Source organism: Pelophylax lessonae (genome assembly GCF_965119305.1).
Source record: "Pelophylax lessonae genome assembly, chromosome: 4".
In the NCBI taxonomy this organism is placed as follows: domain Eukaryota; kingdom Metazoa; phylum Chordata; class Amphibia; order Anura; family Ranidae; genus Pelophylax; species Pelophylax lessonae.
Window position 1 is genome coordinate 597,677,236 of NC_138771.1, and position 14,024 is coordinate 597,691,259.

Genomic DNA, 14,024 nt, shown 5'->3' on the forward strand with positions numbered 1-14,024 from the left:
TCTTCATTGATTTATTTGCACTAGCACTTTTCACCTTATTATTGCACACTATTTTTGGGGTCAAAAAATTGGTTACCTCACTGACCACCAATCACTAGTGCACTTTATATTTATATATTTTTTACAATATAAAATATAATCGTACCACCATCTATTTATTTATACACTCGGCACTTTATCTCTTGTAAGGTAGAGCCGTTTCAACCCTTTGCACTTATCTCACTTTGGGGTATAAAGACCCCAGATCCCCCCCAAAAAAGAGTACCTGTCACTATTACTGTCACAAGGGAGGTTTAAATTCCTTGTGACAGCAAAAAAAAAAGTGATAAAAAAAAAAGTAAAGCACCTTATCCCACCGTGCTCGCGCGCAGAAGCGAATGCATATGTAAGTCGCACCCCACATGTAAACAGTGTTCAAACCACACGTGAGGTATCCCCATGATTGTTAGAACCAGAGCAATAATTCTAGCAGAAGACCTCCTCTGTAGCTCCAAACAGGTAACCTGCAAACATTTTTAATGTCGTCTATGGAGATTTTTTAAAACCGCAGTTTATCACCCTTCCACGAGCATGCGCAATTTTTAGAGCATGACAGGTTAGGTGCCTATTTACTCAGCGCAACATCATCTTTCACATTATACAAAAAAAAATTAGGCTAACTTTACTGTTTTGAGTTTTTTTTTTTAAATTCAATAAAGTGTTCTTTTTTTTCCAAAAAAATTTAGCTTGCAAGACCGCTGCGCAAATACAGTGTGACATAAAACATTGCAACAGCTGCCATTTTATTCTCTAGGGTCTCTGCTAAAAATATATAATATGTTTAGGGGCTCTAAGTAATTTTCTAGAAAAAAATACTGATTTTAACTTTTAAGCAAAAAAATTTAAGAAAAAGGCCTGGTCTTCAAGTGTATATAATGGTTCTGCCAACATGTGGACACAAGCAGGTTCTCACCTGTACATACAAGTCTTCCTTAGTGAACACCATCTGTTCAGTTCCTTGTCATCTGCTGTCAGGATCTGTAGGAGAATATCACATCACTGAATTCCAATTTCACTATAGATATATGTATATCCATAACCACCAATCTAAGCATAGCCACAGACATGAGATGACAGCCGGATGACCTGACCACTGAAAACTCAGACATATCTTTCCACAGAAAAGTCAGATTTCAGAGCCGGTTCACACTCATGCGGCGTTCGCATGCAATGTTGGAGCGCACTGCTCCTTCATTACATGCGATCGGCTGTGCAGTGCGAGTTTAGCCATACACTTTGTATGGCTAAATTCGCACCGCACCCGTAGCAAACACGCACAGGACCCTTTTTTTGCAGCCGCATCAGGATCGGATCGCACAGCGGTTCACACTTGTGCGATCCGATCCTGTGCGAACTGCAAGATCGTACTGCGATATGCGATCAAACTGGGGGTGTCGTTAAGATTACATTGACACCCCAACGTATCGCATATGGCAGTGTGAACTGCCGGGGGTGCGTTTGCGATGCGGGAACAGGCTGCGGATTCGCAGCCTTCCCGCATCGCATAAGTGTGAACCGGGGCTTAGTCAGCCAATGTTTATACGTAGATCCGACACCTCTGACCTTGTTTCAGGGATACAAATAATAAACATTTGGGGAAAAAAAAAAAAAAAAACAATAAAACAGTATAATTGCGTTGGAAAATTTCCCCCATTCATGACCAGGCCATTTTTTAGCACTGCGCTACTTTAATGCTCCATACACACGTGCAGATTATCTGCAGACTTTTGTCTGCAGACTTACCAAAACCATATAATATGAGGTCAAACCTAAACACTTTCAATTTGTATGCAAGGCAGGCCCTTGCACTACATAGAAAAGGCAAGTCTGCAGACAAAAGTCTGCAGATAATCTGCACGTGTGTATGGGGCATAACTAGTAATTGCGCGGTCATGCTAAGCTGTACCCAAACAAAATTTATATACATTTTTTTCACACAAACAGAGCTTTTTTTGTGGTATTTGATAACCACTGGTTTATTTTTTGCAATGTTAAAAAAAAAAAAAAAGATTTTTTTTTTTATTTTCTATTTTCTGCTATAAAACATATACAATAAAAAAAAAAAAAGCTGCAAAAAATTATGGCCAAAATGTATTCTGCCCCATGTCTGAAATACAAAAATTCCAATAAGTGTATATTGATTGGTTTGCGTCAAAGTTTTAGCACCAACAATCTATGGTGTATATATATATATATACTGGAATGTTTATTTTAGTACCAATGGCAGTGATCAGCGACTTAGAATGGGACTGCAATAGTGTGGCAGCCAATCTGACACTAACTGGCGCTGTGTGGAACTGATTGCCACTGACATCACCAGTAACATTATTACAGCGATCAGTGAAAATACTGTACACGGTCACTATACTAATGGCTGGGAAGGGGTTACCTAGGGTGACAAAAGAGTTAACTGTGTGCCCAACAATGTGTAATGAGTGTAAAGCGTGTTGGTTTTACTACTAGATCTCAGTTTCTCGTTCCTGCTTTTGCAGGAATGAGAAACTGACAGATCGTTCCCTTCGCACAGAGCTCTGTGTTGTTTATCAACACAGAGCTCTGGTCTGTGATTGTACACAGCCGATCAGCAGATCCCAGCTGTGAATCACTGGCCGGGACTTGCTGACATGCTCCCCCTGTGTACAATCACAGCAGGTGGCAGGCAGAGGCACAGGTCCTAAACCTGGAAGAAGGTAACAGTGTATGGGTACATCATTTTGCCTACACCGGCTGCTTGCCCACAGTACATTGCGGGTGGGCAGTCGGCAAGTGGATAATTCACCTAGAAGGTCTGTCAGGCAGGAGTGCCTGCAGAACATAACGTGAAACTACAGCTACTTCTATTGTTATCATCTAGATTGAGAGACAATTATTGAACGCTTAGACTAACATTAAGCATAAAGCTTTGTTCAGATGGTTGCCAACACCCATCCTACAGAGGTGGATGCAGATGCAGTTTCTGCACAGACACAGCCGCATGTCAAAACTTGACAAGCAGGCAGGAGCATGGATTCAAACAGACATTGTGCATTCAGCTCTATGCAACCACTCCTGCCCACATGTCAAATTTTGGCATGCAGCTACAGCGTTGGCATTCACCTCTATAGGCTGTCTGCACACAGCTTGGGGCAGATGCAGACACAAGGACAATGGAAGCCTGCAGGACAGGTGTCTGTGCCCAACTGAATGGAACCTATGCAGCACTTAAATTGCATCAGTAGCCAAACTTGTAGCTTTGCTTTGAAAAGAGTGAGAATTGTTTTAAATCCCTTTACGTTTTCTTTTTTTTTTTTTTTGCTGTTTCTGTTCCATTTACAACCAAACCAAGGTGAGGGGAAATTGCTTTTAAACACAGTTATCACCACAGCAGGCTTCCCCATACCTTTTGTTGTAGTGACTGCTATGCAATTTTCATTTCCCGTCATATTCTGCCACCAGGACAAACGGAGAGGGGGACTCTACCCATCAGAGACACATAAAGCAATACAAATCTGAAAGGGGTTCTGACCATCTCCTAATCCATTCCAACCCTGCTGAGGGCCTCTAATGGCAAGCCTCTTGCTGTGTGAGCCAATGAGCAGAGAAAGATCCGGGAGGCACGTTGCTCTCATGCACATTGGTGGATCGTGATGACGCTCAGGTAAGAATAAGGGGGTACTGGGGGGCCAGTAAGCTGCACCCAGGTGTTTTTTTTTTATGCTACTGCATGAATGCATTAAAGCGGAGTTCCGGCCTCGGGGGTGAAATTTAGTTAACAATACCCCCGGGACAGTCAGGGCTAGTACATTCCACAATGGATAGCCTCTGAACAGTCCCGGGTCGCACTTACCTTTTAGAAGAAATACTTACCTTGAAAATTTCTTCTCCAGCGCTGCCATCTCAGGTGTGGGCAGCTGAAGCCAGCGCGTCCTCTTCTGCGTCCTCTTCCGTGTCCTCTTCTCCCAGAATGCGCCTGCACCCGCCCCGTTCGTCACTTCCAGTGCGGGCGCGTCATCCCTCCACAGCTTCTGGGCATGCCCAGAAGCGGTTTAGCAGGGAATGATGTGTCTGCACCGGAACCGGCGAGCGGGGCCGGTGCAGGCGTATTGATTCCTGGGAGCGATGACGTTCAGCTCCCAGGAATCAATGCAAAGAGGAAGTGACGGCGCGGGCCGCGGCCGCAGAGGGAGGAAGTAGAAGAAAGGTCTGAGTATATTTTTTTCAATATCAAGGTAAGTAAATAAAAAAAAAAATCGTAAAATATACATTTCTTTTTCAGGTGACCCAGAGCAGGCGGTTGGCCCAAAAATCGATTTTGAGGCCGGAACTCCGCTTTAAGGTAACAAACCTTTTGCTATTAGAACCACTTTAATGCAGGCAATGCATTAAGGTAAAAAACGGTTTTTCCTTTATAACCCCTTTAAGAGTTCTAAAAGCCAGGAGGCGGGTATTGTGATTGGCTGTCGTAGCAGTCACATGATCGGAAATCTCCCGATCGCAAGTATGCGTCAGGAACTTACCGATCCCTGCCAGCTACACTCCAAGCAAAGTAAGTTGCTTACAAAGGGCTGTATATATGCAGTCACTTGGTGTTAAGGCCCACCCGTCGAGATACCGCATATATGCGTACTGTCAGAGCAAAGGGGTTAATAAAATACGGTTACAGTTCAACATATTCTTACCTCATCAGTGCTAAGTCCAAAGTCACAAGGAAGCACCTGCCGATACTTGAATCGACACGGAAGATCATCCACAATATCCTCATAGTCTAGCTTGTAATACTCTTCTACATATTCCTGGAATGTTTTATCATCTGTGTTAAAAAAAAAGTGCCTGCATGAAGAAACACATTAAAAGGTAGCCTGTGCTGAAAAAAAAAATAGGTAGGCTGCCTTTAGGTGCCTCCTTCAGAAAATACCAGCTTCTCGGTAACTAACCTGGAGCAAGCATGCAGATAAAGTCAAACAGGAGTTAGAACCTTTGTGAAAACCTACCCATGTTACTTTGCAAGCCCTGCGACAATACCCAAGTCAACCCAAGTGACCAATCATATTTATACCCCATCTTTATATGATCCAGCCCTATCACAAGCCCAGTTCCTGGCAATGAAAAAGTTGTTCCCAGAGAGAAATCACTGAGGAAATGATCACATCATGTCTAAGACGATAGCACTGCTTTCATCCCCTCCCATCAATGCTGAATACAGGTAATGGAACAGACCACAAGAGGACATGGAGAACGATAAATTAAAACATAACACAAACATAAAGGAATGCATTATTTGTACCTTGAAATTTCAGAGTGTTTGTGTTAAGGAAAAAAAACAACACTTTTAGTTCTGCTTTCAAAAGTAAACTGGGTCCATATTTGGTAATAATAAAAGATGAGTTTTAACTTACCTGTAAATTCCATATCTTGGAGTACAGTACAGGACATAGTAAAGTTTTCATAAACTAGGGTCTGTAAATACACCCTGGTCTATGAACACTTTTGCCCGTGTCCTGCATTGTAGAATTAAGATAGACATGTTCTACAGCCCAAAAGCTTGATATCCCTTACCTTGGTAATGTAAAACATTGGGGGCCTGGTCAGGTCTTGGCTGTTTGCATCTATAAGTCTAAAGCCTAGTACACACGCAACGAATTTCCGCAGACCGGTCGCCCGTCTTTTGTCCAGAGTTGTGTTTTGTTGGTTGGAATGTGCCTAGACTGCACACGAATTTTCCCGCACGACAAAATTCTACTTCAGAAGTGATGTCATGTGTTGGTTTGCTTTCTTTCTTCTCTGAGCATGCCCAGTCTTGCTCATAAGATTTTTCCCCATCAAAATCTTTACTGACTGCACGAAAATCGGACGTGTTTTGACGGAGGAAAAAAATTTTATAGTCTGCACACCAGACTTTTTTCGGCCGAAAAGTCGGAGTCGGTTGTCGGAAGCATCATACTAACAAGCCGAAAATCGGCAGATCGGCCGTCGGACGAAAATTCCCGGCCGAATTTTGACTCGTGTGTACGGGCCTTAAGTCTTTCTATGTCACAATAGACTGACCAACATTTGTAAAGCTGATCCATTAGCTAATATCTTTTTAAACAGGACTGGGCTCCAAATTTAACAGTCAGTCCTCCTCCTTTCTATATTGTAAATGTGTCACTGCTGCAAAAAAATAATGAAATTAAAAGTTTGCTGAAGCTAAAATGACTCCAAGCACAGGAGTGCGAATTAAATGGGGGGAAAAAAAAAAAAAAAGGAGAAGCTGCGCTAACCTCAAATTGTGCAAACAATCCCAAAAATACTTTCGTAGTGAATAATGTGTGCCCCCAATACTATTAAACCAATATATCAAATCTTATATACAAATTTGTGAATTACAAAGAAAAACATTTGTATGAAGTATCCAAGTGTCCATTATTCCATTCCATGCCAGAAAGTAAATCTTAATCATGCAGTGCTTCACCCAATATTGTGTGCGAATCCACCACCTGCCAAATTGTGCACTCACCAGTAGTTGGTATATTTTAGGCCTTAACACAATATTGGGTGAAGCACTGCATGATTAATATTTTCTTTCTGGCATGGAATGGAATAATGGACACTTGGATACTTCATACAAATGTTTTTCTTTGTATACAAGACTTGATATATTGGTTTAATAGTATTGGGGGCACTACAAAAGTGTTTTTGGGATTGTGGTTTGCACAATTTGAGGTTAGCGCAGCTATTTATAGTCCTCCTATGCCAGGATATGTCTGGGACTAGCCACAGTTTGTGGGAGATTCACAACCATAGTGTGCAAAATTTGACCCATACAGAACAACTAAGTCATTAACGGATTACTCATGCTTGCCTGTCTGACTGACCTGGATCAAAGACAGGTTTGTCTCTGCTCACAGCTTCGGCAAACACAGACTTCTTTCTCCTCTTGGCATTCTTTTCTCTCTCGAGCCGTAGCCGCTTTCTCTCTTTACGTGATGGGGCATGAGTGTCTTGAGGGTTGAAATCTGCATCCATCTAAAGAACAAAGGAATAACTTGGCAATGTAAATCAGTGCAACTCCTGCACATTATTAGTGTTTCCCTACAGGCCATGACAGCGGACCATGAAAGGGTAAAAAAAATGTCCATTGTTTCAGTTCTATCAAAAGTCAAGGCTTTTTGCAAACATTATTGGTCAAAAAAAAAAAAAAAAACCCGAGGGTTCATCACAGTCATTTTACAATCAATTAGGTCTGTCATCGCAGATCCATAAACGTACAACATTTTAGGCAAAGTAAAAGCCCTTTGTCAGTTGCTGGTGCTGGAGCATCTGCGCACCAGACTTCATCATGTATATAGGATGTTAGTGCAGAGATGATGGTGGGGTCTTAGCTGTGCATATTCTTGGGGCTGTTTCTTTTATTTTTTAGTAATTAAAACTGAACTAGGGGTGCAAAAATTAAATTGAAATAGATTCTTCATTAGTTGCAAGAGAGATCATCTACATTTTGAGCACCAAATGCCTTTGCTAATAAGGATATTGCCTGTTAAATATAGCGGTGACATCAGTGGACTGTGCATAGACTATGCCGAGTTCAGAGCTGTAGGTGGGTTGCAGTGGGTAATCCTATTACAAGCTGCCTGCAGAAACTAAAGGGGGTGGGGGGGGGGGGGGGTCAGATACAAGGCCTGCCACAAAGAGCAGCAGTGACCGGTCTGTATCACAGGACAGCGGATCAGTCGCCCAGCACAAGAAAAGCAGTGACCGACCAGTAGACAGAAGGTAGAAAAGTTGCACGCCAGAACTCATCCACTATATGGAGAGGTAAAAATACAGGTTCAGCCTGAACTTTTCCTGGCTAAGCTCCTCTGACATGTTTCGTCCCACCTACAGAGCTTAATAATAAAGATCTCTATGATAAAGTCCCATAGGCCTGGCAAAAAACGTCAGGGGAGCTTAGTCAGAAGTTCAGTTTTGCAGCGTTTCCACCTTCTGTCTTCGGATCGGTTTCAGCTAGCCTTGATGAGCTTGTTTGAACAATAGCACCTGATCTGTGCTTTGTACTGCAGGGGAAAAGTTTTACAGTGCACTGAATAGCAGTCCATGTTTTTGTATATGGGTCACAGTGACCAGTCTATTACAGGAAGGTTCTGCACAGTGGAGGAGTAACCTCTTGTATTCAGACGTTTAACTTGTTTTTTAGCTTTAATAAATCAAGGTGAATAATAAATAATGGCATATACAAAAACATGGCATGGCAAAGTGGAGCTGTGGTTACATAGCAAAGTTCCCCAGCTAGGAAAGATGAAACTGAACAGGATACCTGCCATGACACAAAAGGCAAAGTTTCAAAAATAATCATAGAATGGAGCATGGAAGCCAACAGTAAAAATCAGTCTGTATATGCAGTAAAGCATGCTTGTTGCACTCTCTGTGGAACCTAAGGGGTTAACCCTCTGCATTGTGTAAAAAGGCTGTTTGATCCTGTATGCATAGATCCTCCCCTTTTTGCATTGCCCCCCAAACATGTCCGGATAAGGCTGCACATGCAGTTTGGCGGTGTTTTTTTTTTTTTTGGCGCAAAGTTTACCATGTGGGTGGAACCCAGCTTTAAATTAATGGTACCAACCCTCTATTGTACCCTTCAAAAAGTAATAATCTTAAAATTACCACAAAGTTTGGATCATCGCAATGAAGTTCAGCATCATCTTCTCCCTCGTCACACTTGTCGTCTTCACCAGCCTCCTCCTCTCCTTCTGCTCCAGTCCAGGTATCCCAGTTCCACTCCCCTGTAAGAGTCAGGACCCGTTAACCAGAGCCCAGTAATACACAGATTAAAAGCACAAAAAAGTGAAAGCGCACCACCACTGTAAAAAAAAGTATATAGATAAATGAAATAACAAATGTCAAATACATACATAAATCTACTAAAAGTGCCTAATACTGTCACATAAATAATCTCCAAACGCACATCAATGGTGCTAAAAACATAAATAATTGAAGACTAACAATGTGCTAAAACACACTCACAAGTTTGTCTGATAAGGAAGCAGGATGGCAGATAAACCTATGGTCTTATATAACTTCAGCCTCAAACCTGGTCACAGTGAGGTAATTAATGGGCAGGTATAGAAAGGCTTTACAGACATCAGGTCCGGTTTACCCAATGAGGAAGTCACAGATCGTGTGACAAAACATATCAGGAGCGGAGCAATGTGATGTCATTACGCCCGGAAGCTGTGTAGCAGTCATCTTTCTATATCCTCTCCAGATGCCCATGATTAAGGTGGGAATGTTTGTACTGTGAATTTCTGCTAGTTACCTTGTGTATGGTACCCAGTGCACCTTATTTGCAAGTATCTTTTAATCTTTATTCAAATACTTCATTTATATTGCCGAGTGACACACATCCAGAGGCATTGTTTTGGATACCTGCTCCTTGGAGGATTGCTGCAATTATAGACACCCAGTTTTGAACTGGCCAGTGTGTAGGTCGATTGTTGAGGTAAGCAGAAGAGGAGACTAGTGGTGGACACACAGAGGGAGCACTTTTGAAAGTCATATTGTGCACAAGAGATCTGGAATTTTATACGTTACCAACGCATTAGGTTTCCACTTAAATGGACTTTTATCATTTAATTGCACAGTGTGTTTAGCACATTGTTGTTGTTCTATTATTTTTGTTTTGGCAAAATTATTGTGCAGTTGTATCGGGATTATTTATGTGACAATGGGGCACTTTTACGAGATCCATGTATATAATTTAACATTTGTGATTTCATTTATCTACAGTGCCTTGCAAAAGTATTCCCCCCCTTTACTTTTTACCTATTTTGTTACATTACAGCCCTAAGTTCAATGTTTTGTTAATCTGAATTTTATGTGACGGATCAGAACACAATAGTCTAAAGTTGGTGAAGTGAAACAAGAAAAATATATACATAGAACTATTTTTTAGAAATAGAAAACAGAAAATTGGCATGTGCGTATGTATTCACCCCCTTTGTTATGAAGCCCATGAAAAGTTCTGGTGCAACCAATTACCTTCAGAAGTCACACAGTTAGTGAAATGTCCACCTGTGTGCAATTCAAGTGTCACATGATCTGTCATTACATATACACACACCTTTTTTTTAAAGGCCCCAGAGGCTGTAACACCTAAGCAAGAGGCACCACTAACCAAACACTGCCATGAAGACCAAGGAACTTTCCAAACAAGTAAGGGACAATGTTGTTGAGAAGTACAAGTCAGGGTTAGGTATAAACAAAATATCCAAATCTTTGATGATCTCCAGGAGCACCATCAATTCTATCATAACCAAATGCAAAGAACATGGCACAACAGCAAACCTGCCAAGAGATGGCCGCCCACCAAAACTCTCGGACCGGGCAAGGAGGGCATTAAACAAACAGAGAGGCAGCACAGAAACCTAAGGTAACCCTGGAGGAGCTTCAGAGTTCCATAGCAGAGACTGGAGTATCTGTACATAGGAGGAAAATAAGCCATACGCTCCATAGAGTTGGGTTTTATGGCAGAGTGGCCAGAAGAAGGCCATTACTTTCAGCAAAAAACAAAATGGCATGTTCTAAGTTTGCGAAAAGGCAATTGGGAAGCTCCCAAAATGTATAGAGGGAGGTGCTCTGGTATGATGGGACTAAAATTGAACTTTTCAGCCATCAAAGAAAGCGCTATGTCTGGCGCAAACCCAACACATCACCCAAAGAACACCATCCCCACAGTGAAACATGGTGGTTGCAGCATCATGCTGTGGGGATGTTTTTCAGCAGCCGGGACTGGGAAACTGGTCAGAGTTGAGGGAAAGATGGATGGTGCTAAATACAGGGATATTCTTGAGCAAAACCAGTATCACTCTGTCCGTGATTTGAGGCTAAGACGGAAGTTCACCTTCCAGCAGGACAATGACCCCAAACACACTGCTAAGGCAACACTTGAGTGGTTTAAGGGGAAACATGTAATGTGTTGGAATAGCCTAGACAAAGCCCAGACTTCAATCAAATAGAAAATCTGTGGTCAGACCTAAAGATTGCTGTTCACAAGCGCAAACCATCCAACTTGAAGAAGCTGGAGCAGTGTTGCACGGAAGAATGGCCAAAAATCCCAGTGGCAAGATGTAGCAAGCTCATAGAGACTTATCCAAAGCGACTTGAAGCTGTGATTGCCGCAAAAGGTGGCTCTACAAAGTATTGACTTTAGGGGGGTGAATAGTTATGCACATTGACTTTGTTATTTTATTATATTTGTTGTTTGTTTCACAATAAAAAAAAAAAAAAGTCTTCAAAGTTGTGGGCATGTTCTGTAAATTAAATGATGAAAATCCTCAAACAATCCATGTTAATTCCAGATTGTGAGGCAAAAAAACACGAAAAATGCCAAGGGGGTGAATACTTTTGCAAGGCACTGTATATACTTTATTACAGTGGTGTTGCGCTTAGCCTTTTTGTGGTTTTGGTTTTTGAGGTGCGGGAACGCATGGCAGTTTACAGCAGCAACCAAGCATTACATTTATACACATTTTTCCAACATAAGAGATACATTGTTTTGAATATCACATATTCGCACTAGGGTTTCGCAGTGATTTTACTGTAGCAGTAATACACAGATTAAACATAGCAAAAGGATAACATAAGACTCACCATCCAACTCCTCTTCATCATTAAACTGTGGCTTCTGATCCTCCTCTACTCCATAATAATCATCCCCAAAGCATTTCTATAACATAATTTATATTAGGAGGTTATATAATAAAATGTACAAATGATGTCAACATACATAGTGCAATCATTCACAGGTCAAATTGCAACAGTGAGCTGATTTCTGATTGGTTGAAAAAAGCCAAATACATTTCTGCACAGCCATCATTTCTAACAAGCGTGGGTATCTGGGTCATCAAGGGCTGTGACAGGAAAGGACTAACAAGAGGGAAACTGACTTCTAAATTTACAGTATATAATTTTTATTTTATTTTGCAAGAGGTGGACTGGCACCAAGGTTTCCTTCAAGTGAATCTCTCAGTCAACTATACATGTTGCAAAACTTTAAAACAGTTACCTGCTTCTGTAAAGTAAATGAGATATCCCTTTGAACCTGCTAAAATTTTTCAAAATGAGTGCCAAGCAGAAGGTGCCCCCGTTAAAGTGACCCTGTCACCATGCTACACGTGTCAGGTTTAACAACTTCCCTGCCACTGTATCGTCAAATGACGGCGGGCGGGATGCACTCTCGTTCTGGGACGTCAGATGACACCCCTGCAGTCTGACCACTGTTGTGCGCTGTGTCCCTGGGACATGGCGCGACCCGGATCTTGGTAAAGAGCAGATGATGCAGCTCTTTACCCAGGTGATCGACTGTGTCCAATCACAGCTGATCACTTGTAAACACGGAATTGTTGGTAATCGGCTTTCCTCTCCTTACAGAGGGTGTGAGGAGAGGAGAGCCAAGCCTCGCAGGGGAGACCTGTACAGGGAATCAGGACACTGATCCTCAGTGCCCTGGTTATCAGTGCAGCCCTAACAGTGCCCAGCAGTGATGCCAGTCAGTGCCACCTCATCAGTGAAGGATAAAAAAATTACCTATTTACAAAATTTTCTGACAAACTAAGAAAAACTTTTTTTTTATATCAAAAGTTACGGCCATTTTTTTTTGTGTTTGTGTGAAAAAAATGATAAAAATGTCATTTACATAGTTAGTCAGGTTGAAAAAAGACAAGTCCATCTGGTTCAGCCAACAAAAAGAAAAAAAAAAAAAAAAAAGAAAAAAAAACAGGATTGAAAACCCAACCATACAATCCCATATACACAATCCTTAGGGTTCATACACATTTTTACCAATAAAATTCCATGACTTTTCCATGACTTCACGTAAATATTCATGACCTAAAGTTTCATGAAATGTCTATGTATACATGTGAAATAAGAAGAAAATCCATGTCACACCCAGCATATTTTTACTAAAATAAATGACAATCTTTGTAGTGTACAGTACCTCTGCAGTTAGGGTTTCCTTTCTGGATACAGCGCGACTCAAAATGGTCCCTTGTTTTACAGTGGATGAGATGGAAGCACCACTGCCGCAGCTGGGAGCGGGTGTCACTTCAGGTGCACGGGTGAAAAAGCCGAGAACTCTGATGTAGGGGGGACTCTGGTGACCAGAGACCACTTTCCACAGAGTGAATGCACTAAGGAAGGGGGGGGGGGGGTCCTGATATAAGGAGGAACCTTTATAACAGTGCCCCCTTACATCAGTGACCCCTCCTCAGACTGGCCGGGCAGCACTGTCACTGACCTCCTCTTAGGTGCACCATGCTCTGGTTTTATCCTGTAGTCTCCTCTCCCCAGTCCACACATGTCTGACTAAATTTTAGTACCCACTAACTGTATATTAAGTACACCCAGGAAAGAATCCAGACCTGTTTTAAAGCAATCTAGTGCGCTAGCCAGAACCACCTCTGGAGGGAGTCTATTCCACATTTTCACAGCTCTTACGGTGAAGAAACCTTTCCGTATTTGGGAGACGAAATCTGTTTTCCTCTTGGGTACAGTGTTGAATGACCGCACAATTATTCAAAGTGACAGCGCTGAAAGCTAAAAATTGGCCTTGACAGGAAGGGGGTAAAAGTGCCCAGTATTGAAGCGGTGAATATATCCTTAGCAACAATGCAGGCTTCTCCAAATGTCCTGCAATTGCAATTTAACAATATTTTCAACCACCTTTGAAACTTTCAAAAGTGGAGGCGTTCTCATCCAGACAGACACATCCACTTTCCCCCTCGGCCTTGAAATCACCCATGCTTCTGGAAGCTGCCAGGGGAGCCTTGTATCATCTGCATAGTACTTCATAAAAGCTTTGCTTAGAGAGGCTGTACAGGTGTAAGTTCTGTGTAGGACTAACATTTAATAAACTCATAATGGGCAAACAACTCATTACTCATGTAAAACATTTAGATCATGTGGAGGACAAATGTCAGCCTGACCACATTTAAAATCCCAGCCATTCCATGCAAGAGAGAATTAACAAC

The 14,024-nt window shown here is 41.9% G+C and overlaps 1 protein-coding gene across 2 annotated transcripts in view; it reads right to left on the reverse strand.

The window, feature by feature from the left end:
* The window catches only part of KRI1 (KRI1 homolog), a 51,564-nt gene that overhangs the window by 12,857 nt on the left and 24,683 nt on the right, over positions 1-14,024 (reverse strand). For both annotated transcript variants that reach the window (XM_082255607.1, XM_082255606.1), the window contains exons 13-17: positions 11,644-11,719; positions 8,659-8,777; positions 6,873-7,023; positions 4,698-4,828; positions 953-1,017 (exon numbers count right to left, since the gene is read on the reverse strand). In XM_082255607.1, the coding sequence (XP_082111733.1) occupies positions 953-1,017; positions 4,698-4,828; positions 6,873-7,023; positions 8,659-8,777; positions 11,644-11,719 (542 nt within the window). The remainder of the gene's footprint in view (positions 1-952; positions 1,018-4,697; positions 4,829-6,872; positions 7,024-8,658; positions 8,778-11,643; positions 11,720-14,024) is intronic.